We start from the raw sequence: 19,488 nt of genomic DNA on the forward strand, positions 1-19,488 counted from the left end.
AGCTGCACGAACACACCTCATTAAGTATGCATTAGCAGGGGTATCGATTGATTGGCTTATTTATTCACTGATCCTGCATATGAAATATTGATGACCAGAGTTTTCTGCTCGAGCTAAAGTTGAGTAAAAGTACAAAAGTAGCCTGGAATATATATATATATATATATATATATATATATATATATATATATATATATAACAACTACAGTGCTGGGTAGTTTAGTCCAGTTTAACACGAGCTTTTGCTGGTAGACTATATGTCCAAATGTTTGTGGACACTAATGAATGCATTCAGCAGATGCACACACACACACGGCATTGTCTAGTCTCTGTAGAGGAGTGCTGTCAATAGAATAGGACTCTCTGGAGCAGCATCTCCTACATGCTGCCTAATGCCAGGTGTGGCTAGAGGGATGTAAATACCCCAGCATCCAGCTGTGGAGCAGGGGAACTGTCCTCTCTGGAATGATGGCTGGTGCTCCATCCAATCCTTTTGGGCTGATTTGAGGATGAGATGGGGTGCTGATCGTCCAGCATCCTGACCTCACTAATGCTCTTATTGCTGAATGAATGCCCTTGATTTTTTGAGTAGGTGTCCCAATATTTTTGTCAGATATTGTAGCTGAAAAGAGGGTCATCTGGGAGGAAACATCTGCACTGCATGGATGAGTTAGGGGCCAAATTCCATCTGTGTCCAACACAATTCACAAACGGTGAATAGGGCAGTCATGTCTTGTCATGTACCAGCTAATCCATCAGCATGACCTACATAACCAATCTGGTCGTCAGTCTGGGCATATTGGTTTACTGGTTTGGTCAATTTGGTCATACTGGTAAATCAGTGTGGTTAAGCTGGTCAACCAGCATGGTTATGTAGGTCGTAATGGTTGACTAGTTCGGTAAGGCTGATCATAATGGTCATGCTGGTCAACAAGCTTGGTCATACTGGTTGTTGCTGGCAGACCAGCTGGCAGCCCATCTATCAAACAGCACACACTCACACTGTCTGATGGGAGGTTCTTAGCTGTAAATGTCTGTAGTCTGAGCTTGATGACCTACTTTTCTGATAGTTAAATAGTTAAGCATATGTTTGCCCAGTAATGTCTTTGAGTATATATGAAAGTAGTAAACTTACACTGTGTCCAAATGTTTGTGGACGCATTTTTGAATGAATGCATTTAGCAAATGCACACACACAGCCTTGTCTTGTCTCAGCAGAGAAGTAATGTCCATAGAATAGGACCCTCTGGAGCAGAGGAACATGAATCTTTAAAGAAAAAACAATGAGACAGAAAATTTCTGGTGTTTGTTGGATATGTTGGCTTCATATCCCCAGAAGCAATTTACAGCCAAATCTTTCTAATGAGAAATGTGTGTACATTAAGTTGTCATTTAAAGGGCACAAATCTCTAGTTATGTCCAGTGTTGTTGAGAACATAAATGAAAAAATTGACAGGCCAGATTTTTTAGAACCTTTTTAGAACCGGTTCTATCCTGCAGCCTTAATGAGGTTCACTTATAACATTTGTGTGGTTTTATTTGCCAAAAACACAATTTATATTTGCTACATCTCTTTATTCTTTAGAATACAAATGGCTGTTTTACTTGCCTTTAAGACATACAGTATATGGACAAAAGTATTGGGACACCTGCTCATTCATAGTTTTTTTCTGAAATCAAGGGTATTAAAAATAGTTGATCCTGCTTTTGTTGGAGTAACTGTCTCTACTGTCCAGAGAACAATTTCTACTAGATTCTGAAGCATTGCTGTGAGTATGTCATTGCGTTGGGCGAAAAGAACATCAGTGTGGTCAGGATTTTGGATGATCAGCAACCCACCTCATCTCCAACTCTCTAACTCATCCCAGAAGGAGCACCAGAGAACACAGTTCCACTGCTCCACAGCTCAATGCTGGGGGGCTTTATACCCCTCTAGTCCACATCTGGCATTAGGCATGGTGCAAATAGGTTCATGACAAGGTGGTATTTTTCCATGTATTGTATGGATTTTTCATAGGCCTTTGATGAACAGATAGCAGCGGCTGTTCCCCGGATCAACCAGCAGGTGTCACCCAAGTACTATCAAAGCGCAGCATAATTACCATAAATTAATATTAAATACTAAATATGGCTGCATACCCAATATTGAAGAACAAATGAATAAGAAATGCTTCATTAATGCATGCAGTAACACGATTTAGGTGATAGAGTTCCCTTTTATTTCATCACCGACAGATGGGCAAAGTCTATCCATATGCAGCAGTCACTAACACAGATACATTTACAAAATAAATATTGCAACAAGATCTCCATTCAATTTGTACTTAAATATTAAATAAATAATAACAATAATAAATACATCATACTGTATCTGTTTAACCCACTTCACTGTGGAGGGTGTCAAAATACTTTTATGGAAAACAAAAATTCATTAAATAAAAGAGAATATTAGAAAATAATATAAAAAATTGATAGAAAATATTTGCACTTAAAAAAGAGATTAAAAATCCCTGTCTTTAAAATAAATAGGAAGGTTTATAAAACGCTTGCTGTGGATAATTATTTTTTAAAATATTGCCTCCTTCTTCAACACAGAGGGCAAATATTCTGATTATATTGACTGTTAAAAAGCTGCTTATAGAATTTTGTTGTGTAAAATAAATAAGCTCATAAATAGACACTGATGAATAAATAACCAAAATAATCAACACCTGGACATGAATAAATAAATAAAACTTACATAATCAAGGATCAAATTTAAATAGTAATAATAATAATAATAATAATAATAATAATAATAATATGACCATGGGACTACAACCTATTTATGGAAGTGCAATATCTATGTTCTCAAATACTATGGCCATTTCTAAATGGGACTGGAACAAGGTCTTCACCAAATATGAGACAACATCATCATACAGGGTACAAACAATAGCAGTGCTGCTTCCTAATCATGATTCATAAAGGGGACGCCAGGAATTCTGAAAGTACCTTCAGACATTACATGTCAAACATACGCACATGTACATACAAACACACACACGCACACACACCAATCTCACAGCTTTTTTTCATGACAACCTCCGTTTCGCTGAGAAGAGTAAGAAAGGCAGATCGGGATGGGTGTGAGCTGTTTGCTAATAAGAGGCAACGTCCAAAAATAACCCCGAAGAAGAAGAAGTACCTTTTTTAAGGGTCGTTTTTTTTTTTTCTTCGTCATTTAAACGTTAAAGCAGCAAGACTGGATTTCTGAATTTGGTCCTTTTCCTCTGAACTCCGCAGCGCTCCTCATCCTCGTCTTCAGGGCTGTCACATACAAAACCTGGATGTCCTTTAACAGTACATGAAGTATTGGTGGTCTGTTTTACAACCCACAGTGTCTCACGGTTGTCACACTCTTTCCAGCTGTCTGTTTGCTATCGGATCTCCACTTCCGCAGCCTGCTGTCGTGTTTACACCTCTATGCCTTTGACGGCTTGGTTGATGGATTCCAGCAAGGCTCGGTTCTCCGGGTTCTGGTAGCACTCTTTGTTTGAGAACATGTGGGTTAGAGTGTCCACGTAGGTGTCAAAGTTCTGCTCGCTGATGGGCTCCTGCTGTGGGAAGCAGAAAATTAGAACGGGTTAGAATGGGAAGCTAATCTCTGTATTAAAGAGCTTGTACAAACGGTTACACACGCTGTTCACACACTAGTCTCGTATTTACACATCTAATGTGAATGACACACCCCCAATTCACCCTAACATACTGTGGCTGTGGTGTAGAACACAGTATGATCTATTAGGAAGCCTACAAATGACAAAATCTCACTAAATGCTCTGGGGGTTCCTTGTAGGAACAAGAAAAGATTTTGGCTGACTAACAGCCTAAGTGTCATTATAAATGTATATTACCAAAGAATAGCCCCACCAGTTTGTACGGAAGTCCCTGTAGTTACTGAAAGTGTACTAAGGGGTTAAACCTTAGTTAAAATTAAATTAAATTGTCTTGACTGAGGGGCTACATTTAGAGTAAGCAGGAAAATGTGGAAATGTGTTTTTCCACTGAATCATCATCATTGATTGAAGGATAATATGATTTTAAGTGTATTAAAATTTGTAAATTATTTTGATTTTTGACATAATGTAAATCTGGCAGTAGCTCTTTACATTGTATCTACATTTTCATTTACATTTCATGCTGAATGGCCCAATGGAAATAATCCAAAATGACTTGGAATAAAAAATTGTCGCACTGACTTTCATTGAAAGTTAAGATGTGTTTTTACTTCTCCTGTAAAGCTTCCTTTTAGAAGCTACTAGGTTTTTAAATGACAGCAATGATACATATTTCTCATTATAAGAATGTTATTATAATATTAGAAGAAAGTAAAATCGCAGAAGTATCACATTTGCTGATTATTTGCCTTGTTTCAAAATGTAACATTTCAAACAAGCCATGGATTAAGGCAAAGTATCTAATTAAGCTAAATAAATGAGCTAAATAAACTTACTTAAATAATATCTCATAATGAGAAATATCTGATAGCTTGACTAGCTTAAAAATTCCAATTTACATTTACCAAGTTCATCAGTTTGTATGATCAGATTTGACAGTACGCTACTCTGAATGGAGGTCCATGATTTACTCAGCAGAGGATTTCTACTTCACAAGCAGCGTATTTGGTATTGAACACTGCATAACACTGTAGGTGGCTAGTTTCCTCACCATCTGTGGGAGACGGACGTTGGCCAAGCTGCGGATAAGCGCCTGGCTCAGTCCAGACAGCTCAATGAACAGAGCCTCGTTTTTCTCTTCAATGAGTTTGTTTTCCTCCTGCATGTTCTTCAGGTTCTTCTCCATTGATGAGATCTGTGGAGAAGCATCGGAGAAACAATCCATTAGAAGTAATAATAATAATCCACCTAGGACATTAGTCACAGACTCAAAGAGCCAGTGTTAACATCATATGCAACAGGAATGGAAAATGGGGAAAAAATATAATATTACAACACCTGAAGACATTATTTTCATAATCCAAACATCATCGCTGTCCAATGAAAAACATGTATCTCCAAAATGGTGACTTTACAGTCAATGTAAGAAGAAAAGCCAAATAATGTAAAATAAGAGGTTATTTAGAGAATTTGTATTGGTCCAGAATTATTGATATAGTATAGAGAGCAGCTACAGGGTTTAAACTATGGAGAAAACTAAAAACGGACAAAATGGAGATACATGTTTTTCATTGGACAGCAGTAATACGTACTATGATATTTGCTTTCCTGGGGTCTGAAAAAAATGCACTTGCAAAACAGCCGAGTTACATGTATGCAAGCTACACTCTCCTGTGAAGTTTTGGAGTTTTGGAAATACATGGTTTTTGTTCTCTCTTGCTCTCTCTCTTTCTCTCTCTCTCTCTCTCTCTCTCTCCCTTTGTTTCTAATTTTTTTACATTTATATAAAATATTTTGCTCCAGCTTACTTTTTTTTTTTTTTCAATTTCTTTGTAATGCTGGAGGAATATTGGACATTGGGATCAAGTTAAATAATCTAATAATATTCTTAATGAGATATGAAATAATTTGACTAGATGTAAGATGGTTTCACTTGCTAAGACATAATTATTTTGCAGTGCTGCTACACCATTTGAAAGCTTCTGTTAAATCTGTTTTTAATGAAATCTGCAAATAATGAGTGTTTTGTGCTGATGATGCCCACGATATGCTCAGAAAAGCTTATCATGATGTCTCATGCTTCCCATGTTAACAAGATCTCATTGTTATATCTCATCCACCCCAATTTCAGATCAACATTATATTTCCAATGATGGCTGAAAACTAGGTCTTCTTTCCTTATTGAAACTAAGGTTCAATCTGTGCTATTACAGATTTGACGGAACAGAATATACTGTATAACACATCATCCCAGGGCCACGGAATTACATTCAGACTGCTCTCAGTGTCAGCTGACCTGTGTGTGTAGGTTGGCCATGTCTGCCTCCATCTCCGAGTTGGACTCGTTGAGTTCACAGATCTCTTTGTTCAGCTGCTTTATGTCTTCATCATTATCAAGAACTGTGGAAAGAAAAAGCATGTTATGAAATTTGCAGGTCTCAGCAATAAAAATAGCATCTATCTCAAACGTGATCATTCTTCTTACCATCGCTCGCCCTGAATTTCTTGCTGATGTAGTCGTCCCCTGGGAACCTCGCTCTTTTCTTGTTGGCAGAAGCTCGAGGGCAACCTGATAGGCTGTGGGCAGAGAGGGCAAAGGAAGGTTAGGCTCAAGCAGGGGAATTTTCTAAATTGCTGCTGATTAGATGCATTTCTGTCCAGGGAAGGCTGCTTTCTACTAGGTTTTGATGCATTGCTGTGAGGATCTGATTGCATTTAGCAACAAGAGCATTAGTAAGCTCAGGAGGTTGGATGATCACCAGCCCACTGCATCCCAAAAGTATAGGATGGAGCACCATGCATCATTCCAGTGGACGTAGTTCCACTGCTCCACAGCTAAATGCTGCAGAGAGTCCCATTGGCAACACGTCTGTACAAGGACTTGACAAGCTGTGTGCGTGCTTTTGCACATTTGTGTCAGCAGTGGGTGCAGCTTAAAGTAGCTAAATACATTCATTAGTAAGGGTGTCCACAAACATTGGACAGCTTGCAGAATAGCAACCATTATTGTTACTAAGCAACCGATGATCAGTGGACTGATACACACTGTAAAATGAGCTGACAATAAGTGCTTTTGAGGTTTTTATTGATGTAAAAAAAGAAAAAAATGAAGGTGCTTCAACCTTTGTAGCACCTTTAATTTTGAGTGCACACATAACAATGTGAGAGCAACCCCTCCAGCCCTGTATCCTGTAGCGTACCTGCGGTGTGTGAGGAAGCTGCCGTTTGCATGGCCAGAGCCATCACATCCCGGGGTGGGACATGTGGGGCCCTCCGTCTTGAATGACTTCCAGGAGAAAGGTGTCCCGTTCAGCAGGCCCTCCTTCTGCCTCCGTGCAGCCAGCGGGCAGCCATAGGCACTGCGATGGGTGGCATACTTCCCACTGATATGACCCAGACTGTCACAGCCAGGCACAGGACACCTGTGGACGCACAAGCAGGTTTTAACTGAACGTCAGTGCTGTGTAACTGAAGCACATTAATTAGGTAATAGAGGAAGTTAGGGTGCTTATGGAAGTGTTTCCAGTACTTTCCAGCTGGGCTGAAAGACAGAAACTAGTGAAAGGCAAATGCTTTTTTGAAGGACATACTTGATCAGCTCTGAATCTTCTTTGTCATCCTTGGTGGGGGTTGTTTTGACTGCTCCTTTCTTGGCACGAGGGCATCCAGATAAACTGCCAACAACATGGCAAATGTTAATCAAGGTACAATGTCTTTTGGCTTAGTTAGAGTGAGTGGTGTATGAAAGAGCAAAGGCTCTTTGAGCGATGCCACAGAAAACCACTTTTGGTTCCATAAAGAACCATCTTTGTCATAGAGATGTGTGACTGTGAATAACCTTTAAAAGACCCAGCTAACCTTCTCTTGATGTAAAGGTTCTGTATCAGTGTAATAGTCACATCTCTATTAGAAAAATGGTCTAAAAGTGCTTCTTCTATGGCATCGCTCTAAGAACCTTTTGTAACGCCTTTATTTTCTAGTGTGTTGAAAAATGACAACTTTACATGAAAAGTAAAATACATTCTTATGCTCAATGGAAGTCAATGTAAGACTATTTAACTCCAAGTCATTTTGGAGTATTTCTATTGGTCCATTAATTGTGAAATTGTCATGCCATGCAAATAATTAAATAAAGTGGAAATAAAAACAAGATACAAAGTTTTTACATGACAATAACAAATTATTCCCTCTGATACAGCCTGATCTGATTCAACCCAGTAACTGCATCTGTGCAAAGGATGCTGATAGATTGGTAGGGTTGGTGTACCTTCTGTGTGAGGCGTAGTTTCCAGTGATGTGTCCTGATCCGTCGCACCCTGGTGTGGGACATCTGGAGGCCAGAGCGTTATAGGTTAGTACAATCATAATACTCCTGTATCAGAGTCATTTATTTTCATTAGTTTACAGAGGAATTTCACCAAATTGTCAGAATTAAAGGGTTAGAATGGAAACAAAGCCATTCAGGTGGTTTTCAGTGGTCTCAGTGGTTTGATGTGAAGTGCATCACTGTAGAGAAACCTACCAAGTCAGAACTGTTTACCGTGGTGGTGATGATAGGAACAGGGGTGTCTGAATTATTTAATGGCAGTAAAGTCTCTATCTATATGTTGTATGGAAAACAATCCCCAAGATAAGCCTTCAAATCTACTTCTACTTCGTTATTATCAGCATTACACATAAATACTCTGAAGTCACTCACAGGTTCTCTGTTCATTTTGGGCAGTAAATTACATAAACTACACAGTCATATCAGGATATTATGACCACCCTAGGTTTGGAATGAACTCACTGATGCCACGTGACAGGGTTTTGCTGCTCGTATACCTAAGCGAGCACACCAGTCAGTTGTAGCAGAGTGCAAAATGATCCTAGTGGGCAAAGGACGCAATTTGATTGAAGTCAAAAATGGGCATGATAATAGGGGTACCAGGCGAAGGGTGGTAGCATCTTGGAAACCGCAAACTGTGTGGGGTGCTCTAGAGCCGCCTTAGTAAAGATGTACTGAGAACAGACTGCCCCGGGGGCCACTGGTGCCTGAGGGGAAGGACGACTGAGGCGAGTGCTACAGAGCAATCAACTTGCCAGTGTGGAGCAGTTAGCCTCTATAATGAACACCTTCCGTCACCTAATACAGCCCATGCCACAATGTCTCACTAGTGTCATCCAAACCAAGGGTGCTTATTTCCATCATTAAGCAGGGAGTCATAAAATATTGTGATATGACTGTGTACATGCATGTTGTAGACATCACAGCCCCTATTACCCCTGAATTAGTCATTTTCCCTCATCAAACCACAATGAATGTCTGTTTACAACTGAATCTTTAGATGTTTTGGAAAATTTGAGTTCCCCTTTAAGTAGCCTTTGTTAAACTCAGTACTATGTCTACATGTTAAACTCAGTACTATGTCTATGTGTACTAAGTCTTTATTTAACTTATTTTAGCCCTTTTTTTAAAGTGCACTATGATTCCACTACTATCTAGTTCACTATGCAATGACGGATTAGATTTTAACATTCCCACAAGGGTCACTTGTAGTATCAGTATCAGTGACCAGCAACAGAGGTAGGCAAGACAGTGGCTAAGAGGTTTAAAAGGCATTGGCAGAGCCCCAGAAAGAAACACCAGCACAAACTAAAGCACAGTATCATGTTTTTAGTTTGTATTAACAGCAAAGTTCAGAATTTAGTAGTAACAGCAGTATGCTGTACAGTTAAGCAGCAGAAGCAGGTTGGCAGTGATTTAGAGGCAAGATAAGCAGACAGACATACTTGAGTTCACCAGTGTGGGCAGCCATGAGGGTCCGAAGACTTTTATCAGCAAGAGGACACCCAGAGAGACTGGAAGAAGGAAGCAGAGCAGAGGAAGAAAGAGAAGAGATTGGAGAAATGTAAGCGCCTGGTAGAGGAGGAGTACATTTCTGTGGGTATATCTATGGTTATACTCGGGATCGATTTGGACAAGAAGAGTGAGACTGGCCAGTTTAGCTTGCATTTGAATGGCTGTTGTGGGTGGTAGCATTGTTTGTAGTATTTGTGAATTAGCAAATGACAGGGAGCTGATTAATACTAATGGTGCATGGTGAATGCAGAGGCTTAGAGCTGTTACTTAAGTGTTGCTCAGACTTTAGTGCTCATAAAGAGCAGAAATGAAAAAGGTTAAGTACAGTGAGTTTTGGAGTGTGAGGAACAGATGTGTTCTTTTAAAAAGACACATATTAAAAGGAAAACAGAGGCAGGGTTGGTTAGTATGGGTCTAAGTGATAGTCAGTGTTATACCTGCGGTGAGATGCATAGTTGCCTGTTATGTGACCACTGCCATCACATCCTGGGGTGGGACATCTGGACACAGAGTAAAGGAGTGTTATGGTTAAGTGACATTGTTAATTGTTAATTAACATTTCTGTCAGATTAGCAAATGGCAAATCCTTCTACTTCTGCTGCTAACTGTCTGGAGGAGACTTACAGCAGGAGCTCTTTCTTGGTGTCTTTGGGTTGGAGCTTGACTTTGAAGCTGGAAGTTGTGACTTCACCAGGGTACTTTCTGTCCTCCAGACTCTCTTGCGTGACATCATCATCTTCTGCATCAGAGGATGTGTGGGACTGTATGGTGTAATCCACCTTTAACCATAATAGATGAGGGTGAGCGAAATCAGCTAAAACCATAAAAAGGTACATGGCCCTAATCCAGATGATTCATATCTGATGTTAGAAACAGATGAAGGTGAAGATTGCAAACCTCCTCAGGCTCCTCCTCCTTCTGCCGGCTTGTCTTGGTATAGTCCAGAGGCGCCTCCCACTCCTCCACTTTGTAGGTGTGGCCAGAGTTAGGTGAGGTGACTCCATGCTGTTGTGAGAAAGATGAGGATGAGGAAGAAGGGTCAGGTGACCTCACACCCTCTCTCTTGGGCTTCTTCATGCTGAGGTCCAGGGTACCATTCTCATCAACCTCGATATCCATGTCCTTGAGAGGAAAGGATGAGAATAACACATTTAACATCATGATGTTGCACCACATCTGACTGCATCTGAACTTCTTTGGGATTGGTCATGAGGTTCACTTGCACTTATTTAACATACCTTGCTGGCCTGCTCCGGAAGCTTGGTGCTGATGTTCTCTGGTCTCTCCCAGCAGCGCGTGGACAGGTTGAGGATGGCAGTGGCGGCCATGTGAGCAGCCTCGGCATCGTGGGAGTAGTCGTATCCACTGGAAGTGGAGGAGGAGCTGCTCTTGGCATAGCTTCCAGATAGGCTCTGGCTTGGGGAGGAAGCTTTTGGGAATGGTTTTGCTGTTAATCAAGACCACAACATGGATACACAATAAAATTTGTAATATGTATAAAATAAAGAGTAAAAAATCTAAAAGTATTAGAAAGTATCTGCTTCTTGCTTCTTTGACTGTAAAATAATGGAGTGGTGAAGTGGGCTTACATTTGAAGGCTTTAGGTGAGGTTTCGCTGGTGGGCATCTTTGGGGCAAGCATGCGCTTGCCAAACACCTGCACGTCAAAGCTTGCATAGTCAAAGGACACCTTGGAGTACTTCTCCAGCTCCTTTGCCAGGTTGGCTCGAGGAGTGGCTGGCACCACATTAGGCCTGTAGCTACCGTACTGAGGGATCTCCAACTGCTTCACAAAACACATGGGCCTAAAGGAAAGAAGGGGATGTTAGTTTCGAAGCAATTTGCTGGCAATAACAAAAGTATGTCACAATAGAATGGCATTTCTCACTGATATTTCTATCTAGAACAGAGATCCACATCAAGCAGGCAGTTTACCTGAGCACTCTGTCTGAGTTAGAGCCTCCAACAGACTGCTCGCTGACTGAGGGCTGGGCCTGAGATGGCTTCTCGTAAATCTTTGAATGTTTACCTGCGGCAGCGATCGGGCAGCCAGATAAACTGAAAAGAGAGAAAATTATGCCTGTCGTAAATAATACTGTTTTAACTAGACCTAAAATGTCAGTGCTGATTAGAACCGATTTAAAGATTCTGAATTTACCTGCGGTGGGTGTTGCGGTTGCTGTTGACATGGCCTTGGCCATTGCACCCAGGTGTCGGACATTTCAGCACGTTCTCATGCATGGCCAAGACTATGAAGATGGAGAAAAGATGTCAGAGCCGGTGGGAGATATAAAATGAGTAAATATGGCGATGGAGGTGTATAATAAAAAGTACGATTGGTAGCACTTACTTTCAGGCGGAACCCTGTCCTTATGCGGGCACCCAGAAAGGCTCCGGTGGTGAGGATACAGACCGGTCACATGACCTGTGCCATCACATCCTGGGGTGGGACACTTCACTTCCTTTTTCTCTGATCTGGAACCGTCTGTGATGAAAAGATAGATGGTAAGATGAAGACAAAACATGAGTTTCATCATAGGATTTGCCGTTTTACCAATTTTTGAATCCAATATCCAATAACTGACACTGTAGTTTTTCCTCTGATCAATACATACTAACAAAATGCTTGAATCAAAGTTTTAAAATAAAATAAAGCCAAATTTGCAGCTGATAGATTAAAATGACTTTTTATAAATAATCAAAAGTATTGGGACAACTCCTCAGTCATTCTTTTTTCCAAAATCAAAGATATTAAACAAAGAGTTTATCCTTCTTTCATTGGAGTAACTGTCTCTACTCTCCAATGAAGGCTTTCCACTATAATCTGGAGCATTGCTGTGAGGATTTGATTGCAACTCCCCATCCCAAAAGTATAGGATGGAACACCAACTATCATTCCAGTGAACACAGTTCCACTGCTCCACAGCTCAATACCCTTCTAGCCCACTCTAGAGCTTAATGTACGCTGACACTACCTTTGCTGTAGTATCCCCTGCGTGCTGCATGGTCTGGCATTTTGCTGCTTCTGTCATCTGAACTGTGGTAGCTCTGCTGCTCTGGGGAGAGGCTTTCTTCTGAGCTGCGTCCAATCTGCTCGGCCTTCAGCGCAATGGCCTGCTCCAGCAGCCCTAGGTTCCCCCGCGTCATGTCGTACGTCTCGGACTCGTCCGTGACCTCTGACCTGTGAGACATGCTGTCCATCTCCTCATCTTCTGCTTCCTCCACTTCTTCTTCTCCTTCATCCTCTTCTTCTTCCTCATTCTCTTCGTCATCTCCTTCAGAATGCAACTCGATGACCACTGTGGGCGAGGCTTTGTTGGGCACCTCTTCTACTTCTTCTTCTTCTTCTTCTTCGTCATCATCCTCCTCTTCTTCTTCATCCTCCTCGTCCTCGGATAAGGGAGCATCTAGCTTTTCAATGCAGTTCATCACGACATCTGGTTCTGATACTTGAGTTGGAAAGCTGGTCGCCAGTACGATGGGGGAGTGGTCAGGCTTTGTTTGCTCTTCGTCCTCCTCCTCCTCCTCTTCTTCATCCACGTCATCTTCTGGACAGTTTGTCTTTGCCTCACTTTCTTTGGCCTGGACTTTGTTGAAGTCCCCGCTAAAGTATTGGTGGTCCGAATTGTTCTTTTGACTTAAGCACTGGCCCTCCTCACCTTCCTCGTCAGGCTCCTCTTCATCTTCACAGTCCTCTACTTCTACCATCTGCATGGGTTCCTCTGCAACTTTTAGTTGCTGTGTCATCCTCTCTTCATCTGTCATCTCCTCTCCTCCCTCTCCATCCTCATCTTCTCCAGCCTGGATCTCTTCAGCAACTTGAAGCCCCTCAGCACTTTCAGTCTCCATTGTGACATGTTGGATAGGTGTGGTCTCAATCTGCTCTTTCTTAGGTTCCTCTTCAGGCTCTGGGACAGGAATTTCTTGGACTGCTGTGTTTTTCTCTTCATCTTCAACTTGTGAAGATTTTTCAGAAGGAGCAACTATGGTAAGATCACAAATATAAAACATTTAGCGTACTGATGGAATGACATGCTTGTGCTCTCAAAAATAAAGAGGTTCTATAGAGCATAGAAGATGGAAGGATCATTAACTTATAAGATTTAAAAGTCCACATAATGTAAAAGTTTAAATGTTAAAAGGTAATATATCCAGAACTATAAATTGAAACTTATAGCCATTTAAAAATCTTTATTTTTAGTTTTTGATCAAAACATAATTCCTTACCAGCCAATCGCTCTGATGCATCCTCCTTCTTCTTAGGCTCCACCTCTTTCTCTGCTGTCTCCTCGTCTGACTCTGTGGCTTCATCCTTTGGTTCAGCCTCACTGTTTGTGTCACTGTCTGCATTGAATCCATCATCCATTGCCAGCTTCAAGGGATTGGGCTTCTTTTTCGAAGCTGCCTGGCTCTCTTCAGCCTCTTGGAGTTTCCTTTTCTTGGCCAACGGGCAACCCAGTGCACTGTTAGAAGCATCAGGTAAGTGAAAATAAGGTAAGTGAGTCATTGATGTGCTAACCATATATTTATTAGTTTGGAAGAAGGCCTGACATCCTGGCTAATGTTACCTTCTGTGTCGAGCATATTTTCCACTGACGTGGCCCAAACCATCACATCCAGGAGTGGGGCAGCTAATAAATAAAGAAAAACAGACATCTGGTTAGTTTATTACTTAATGTTTGACAATGTTCAACATTTATGGGAAATATTTAGTGCATTTAATCAGTACAAAGTGAGATGATCAAAAATGATACCTGTACTCTTGTCCCACAAGCTCAAGAGGAACTGAAAGAAAGGGAAAAGCAAGATTTGTATAGTTTATCTTCACAAAAAAAAACATTACCATATATCACAAACTCCCAGTGACTGTGAACTTTTGCTATCGTACACTATGTAGGCTATACGTCCAAATGTTTGTGGACATCCCTTCTAATAAATGCATTCAGCTACTGGACACCCATCGCTGAAACACATGTGCAAAGCACACATGTAGCTTGCCTAGTCACTGTAGGACTCTCTGGAGCAGGTAAACATGAACCCATTGCAACCATGCCTAAAGCCAGGTTTGGGCTGAATGCAATGCTCTGAAATCTATTAGAAAGCCTTCCTGGACAGTAGAGACAGTTACTCCAACAAAAGCAGGATAAACCTTGATAATAGCCTTGATTTCGGAAGAAACAATGAATGAACAGGTGTCCCACTACTTTTGCCTATATAGTGAATACTTAGTAGATTCATAAAGAGATTAGATACTTAGAGATTCATCTTTCATAAAAAAGCTTAAAGATCTCACATAAATAGGCCAGAGAGAGTATAACCTAGTTTAGTAGTGCTGAATAGTGCATTGGTTCTACACTCTTTAAAATAACGGTTCTACTAAAACCCTTTAATTACAATACAGCATATAGAACTGTTATTGTTTCCATTAGATACTTTTATCTTAATTCTACTGTATTCTGTTGTATTCTATGTTTCCATATTGATTTTTACACAACAAACTATCCTCACCTCTGATGCCCTTTGAGCGAGTCCGTGTCCTCTTCTCTTCTGTGTCTTGGCTCATCTGGAACACATGCAGCACACATTATTCAGCATATTATTTTTCTACTAGTGATTATACTGTGCTGGTCAAACTGTCCATCCTGTGCTTAAACAGGCTTCTGTCACACGAACGAGCTTTATCTGAGCTCAAATGTCAATGCCTGAGCTCGAGTCTATCCTCCTCCATGAGCAAGAATCATCTAATGGTCCCCTGGGCTGAGCAGAGTCTGATGTTACTGGAACCAGAGTGGCTCTGTGCATCCTTTAAACCCTTTAAAACAGCAGAATCAATACTACACTTCCAATCTGGTCCTTTGAGATTCACACCATGACCCGCTGAGAGGACTGGGAGGAGGGTGTGTGTTGGAGAGAATAAAAGAAAAAAAATACTGAGAGAGAGAGAGAGAGAGAGAGAGAGAGAGAGAGAGAGAGAGAGAGAGAGAAAGTAAGTAGAGTAAATAGGGACAATAGAAATGAAGAGAGAAAATTGAGCAGAAGCTTCAGTGAGAGAAAAGAGAAAAGGAGTTGTAGCACTTCATAGAAAAAAGAAGAACTCAAGGTTCTTTCCTGTGTGATAGCTCTCTTGGTGAAGCACAGAAAGCATGATACTCAAAGCACTCCATAGCTAAACCATTACACAACACACATGCACACACACTCACTTTGATTCTCCTGCTCCTCTTGTTCTCCCAGCTGCTGACTCTGTCCCCTCTTGTCCACCTCTGGCTCAGCAGCTGCCCGTGGAACTCATTCTCTGTTGGAGAAAGGAAAAACAACACAATGTGACTTTACCAACAACTTACAGCACAGCATAATTAGCACAGCAAACACGCACAACAGAACCGCACCATTTTATCACGGTACAGCATGGCGGGCACACTTCTGCAGGAACAAAAACAGTAACTTTGGGGGGTGGTGGTGGGGGGGGGGGGGGGGGGTACATTTAGGTAAATTATAGGCATGGCCTATGGCCTGCTGGCGAGCCAAAAGTGTTATATATATATAATATATATATTTGTTTGTTTGTTTTTTGTTTGTTTTACCTTCTATTTTAACCATTCTGTCTTTTTATTTTGTTTTTCATATGATTGGACAGTCATCAAAATATTTCACTGCTTGTAGTACCATGTATGACTGAATATGTGACAAATAAACTTTTTACATTAAACATTATGTTGTAATACAAATAATATCTGCATATAAATAATATCACATATTCCCCAAACAGGAGGTCAAATACTATATGGATTATAAAAGCATAAATACAGTATAATAATTATGATCGAATACCTTCCTGGTGGACTTGAAATGTTGAAATAAACATCTAAAATATCTTTGTATATCTGGACAACATTGTTCGCAAATCAACAGTTTGAACTACTGCAGAATAAACCAACTAAATCTAAGCTTTTTGTAAGTTTGATACATTTCTGAGAGGAAGGATAGGTAGATATAGACTACACTAATAGCATTAATACATATTATTACCACACCAAAACCTGGAGAGCTGAAATGTAAACAGCAACACTGGTAATCAGTGTAACCACTTTTTCTAAACATAGAGCTGTTAATATACAAACTCTGAATTCATGCTCTTATTTACAGCATGACAGTTACTGTCCATAGCAGCTCCTCATTCAGACAGGTACTCAATAGTGGCAACACATCCTGCTGCAGCGATTGTTGTCTGTAAGTCTGTAAGAGCTGGTAAAAGAGCTGCAGGCCAGCCTTTGCTAACACTCTGGAGAAACCGACAGCCAACAAAGTCATTCAAAGCGCTTCTGAACACTAACACACGACCCATGATGGTGTGTGCGGAGTGTGTGTGAGGGTCTTCATTGGCTCTGGTGTGAGTGAACAGCGAGCGATGTGACCCAGCTGTTCCACCCGGCTCTCATTAAAGCCTCTGATTACGTTTCAAGCAGCACCTGGTGCTCCTACTCTTTCCAGCACACACACACACACACATTCACACACTCACAAAAAGCACAGCACTGCCGTTTTTCACATGAAAACACGTTACACTGAAGTAATACATTAATCTCATACATAGAAGAAATGTAAGGGCCAATAAATGTACTGACAAAAGCAATGCGGTAGTAATGCAATGCACTGAATGATGTCTTTCAGCCAGTCTCTCAGTTTACTGGCTGTTTTGGCGGTAATGGTGTTGAAGCACTGTATTCTATTCAAGTGGAGATGATACATACATGTTCAACTCAAGGGAAGTCAGTGCAGTTCAGTGTTCAGTGTATAAGGACAGGTTCGACGAATACAGAAACACCTCAGATGAATGAATTATTGATATCGAGTTTCAAGAGCAGTAAACATGTAAAGGCCGCTACCACTGCAGTTGGCCTATGGAAGTAAGATTGAGAATGCTAATATATGCTAGTATATATAGAATATATAGAATTACTGCTGTCACTCAAAACCTTGTAACTTTTTGACAGAATGTGAATCTTTACAACAGAAATGCTCCAAAATGTTGGACTACAATGTTTACATTGTTTTACCTATTTTATAAGTTGCCATTTTGGAGCTACATACATACACACACACACACACACACACATTAATATATATACTGTATATATATATATATATATATAAATATGTGTGTGTATTCTCAATATATACACAACCAACAATACTGTGTCAATACGTTTTGTCTCATGGGACCTTGGTCTCCAATAAGAGCATCATGATGATGCAGTAACCTCTCTTTCTCTCTCTCTCTCTCTCTGCTTACAATACCACGCCTTTAAATGACTCCCATCAGGCCAACAACCACCCCCCCCCACCCATCACTGCAAAAGCTGCGTAATGGTAACCACTCTGTTCCAATCACAAGGACGTGGGACATTTCCACCGGCGCTCATTTTCACCATACTGCCTGTCCACATCATTCTCCAGAGCTAAATGACATTTACTGAGTCCACTCACAAAGCTGCACCACAGGACTGAAGGGAAAATAAAGGATATACAGCTAGGCCACATCATCTGGAGACTTTAAGACACAACCCAGGCCAAAAAGTTGAGCTTTAAAATGCAATGGCAGCAATTTACAAACAAAACAAGAGTCTAAATTAATAATAAGAGTTGCAACTTGACTCTTGGGCTTCTCTCACTGCATTTCTGAAGCCCAGTTCTCCTACACATACCACAGCCCAGGTCCTTCAAACATGCTGGAACTAACTTCCAAGGCTTCTTCTGCTGTCAGTGATGTTGTGACTGCTACAACTTCAGCTGTGAACTAGCCTGGCCTGCGCCTTCATTTCCACATACACGACATTACACACTTCACATCTACCAGAATCAGCGACGGATGGATCAGAGATTCGGGCCTATGTGGAAAGTTGATGAGCTTTAATGGAAGAAAACACACGCGATGCTAATATACAGAGCTACCGAAGCAGCTAGTAGAGTCTATTCTTCATCTAGCCAGTACAAATAGTCCAATAGGTCAGGCTGATTCTAAAAAGAGCATGTAAAACGTGCAGTGGAGAACATTAGCTGGTGCAAACGTGCTATTTACAAAGATTAGACAGCCAACCCGGCGCCCATTAGGCGACCATAACGACGGAGAACACACGACGGAGATCCTGGTGATCACCGGCTAACGCTAGAAACACTCTCCTTACAAAAAATAGCCTCCAAACCACAACGTAAGGCAATACCATTGGTCTTTTGTGCTCCTCTTGGCGACGTATATTTGGGGGGCGAGATGCTAGCGGCCTCTCGCTCTTTTGTAGCAGGAACTTCAGCTCCGCTCCGCTTCGCCTGCCTTTTTTTGCGTAAAGCCCTTTTGCTGACCGTCAGAAACCTTTAAATAATCCGAGCACGGCGCGTCCCAAACCTCCTCATGACGGAAAACAAGGTCCAGTGTGTCCCTTTGCGCCTGAATGTTACCATGTAGACTCATCAAAAGGCCATTTCCACACAATAATATCGCTCGGCGAGAATAGTGTTGACTTACCTTTGGCTCACAGGCCCATTGTTCACCCCTCCTCTACCCCAGGCTGTGACATCATCATAGTAAAATGTACAATACAAGAGGGGATGGGCTTCTAGTACACCCCCCACCATCCCAACACACACACACGTAGCCTACGTCTCACACATGCTCTTTCTAGCCAACCATCATTCGTTAAAAAGGAGAGTACTGTGCATGTAGGCTGTAGTATGTATGTTTAACAGGTAACTGTACACAAACGCAGCTAGCCAGCCACTACTACTATTCTCTCTCTCTCTCTCTCTCTCTCTCTCTCTCTCTCTCTCTCTCTCTCATACACACACACACACACACACACACATCGGGTTAAAAGCCATTTAAAGCGCCTGTGCACTTTCCCTGCTGTGTTAAACCGTGTCTTCTAGCCGTCAGCTCGAAGTTCAGCACTGTAGACAGCGACCGAGTTCAGCACCATGGACAGAACCCCGCCGA

At 41.2% G+C, this 19,488-nt stretch overlaps 1 protein-coding gene and 1 long non-coding RNA gene across 7 annotated transcripts; one reads left to right on the forward strand and one right to left on the reverse strand.

The window, feature by feature from the left end:
• The first annotated feature begins 5 nt into the window (after positions 1-5).
• LOC140534898 (uncharacterized) lies at positions 6-10,967 on the forward strand. The gene is made up of 3 exons (XR_011977484.1): positions 6-24; positions 7,858-8,010; positions 10,792-10,967. It is a non-coding gene; the product is annotated as an uncharacterized lncRNA (long non-coding RNA).
• Positions 2,203-19,240, reverse strand: myt1a (myelin transcription factor 1a). Of its 6 annotated transcripts, none has more exons than XM_072656486.1 (23): positions 19,021-19,240; positions 15,704-15,795; positions 15,009-15,063; positions 14,255-14,285; positions 14,069-14,131; positions 13,728-13,963; positions 12,476-13,483; positions 11,851-11,985; positions 11,659-11,749; positions 11,436-11,558; positions 11,091-11,305; positions 10,740-10,930; positions 10,399-10,623; positions 10,126-10,280; positions 9,939-10,001; positions 9,432-9,500; positions 7,927-7,989; positions 7,250-7,333; positions 6,860-7,081; positions 6,145-6,236; positions 5,956-6,059; positions 4,711-4,854; positions 2,203-3,599 (listed from the first exon to the last, which is right to left on the reverse strand). In XM_072656486.1, the coding sequence occupies exons 3-23, from the start codon at positions 15,061-15,063 to the stop codon at positions 3,456-3,458; spliced, it is 3,513 nt and encodes a 1,170-aa protein (XP_072512587.1). In that variant the 5' UTR covers positions 15,704-15,795; positions 19,021-19,240; the 3' UTR covers positions 2,203-3,455. The 6 variants fall into 6 exon arrangements, with proteins under 6 accessions (XP_072512587.1, XP_072512586.1, XP_072512584.1 ...); XM_072656485.1 differs by having other exon boundaries at positions 2,203-3,596; positions 10,740-10,948; XM_072656483.1 differs by having other exon boundaries at positions 10,740-10,948.
• Between the last annotated feature and the right edge of the window lie 248 nt (positions 19,241-19,488).

This window comes from Salminus brasiliensis, chromosome 14 (assembly GCF_030463535.1).
Source record: "Salminus brasiliensis chromosome 14, fSalBra1.hap2, whole genome shotgun sequence".
In the NCBI taxonomy this organism is placed as follows: Eukaryota; Metazoa; Chordata; class Actinopteri; order Characiformes; family Bryconidae; genus Salminus; species Salminus brasiliensis.

Bases quoted from the DNA above. Each gene is read 5' to 3' on its own strand.
- myt1a (XM_072656483.1), bottom strand. From the start codon at position 15,063: ATGAGCCAAGACACAGAAGAGAAGAGGACACGGACTCGCTCAAAGGGC. The intron at 10,002-10,125 runs GTAAGTCTCCTC...CTCTGTGTCCAG, and splicing joins ACCAAGAAAGAGCTCCTGCT to ATGTCCCACCCCAGGATGTG. The intron at 4,855-5,955 runs GTCAGCTGACAC...GCTTCTCCACAG, and splicing joins TGGCCAACCTACACACACAG to ATCTCATCAATGGAGAAGAA.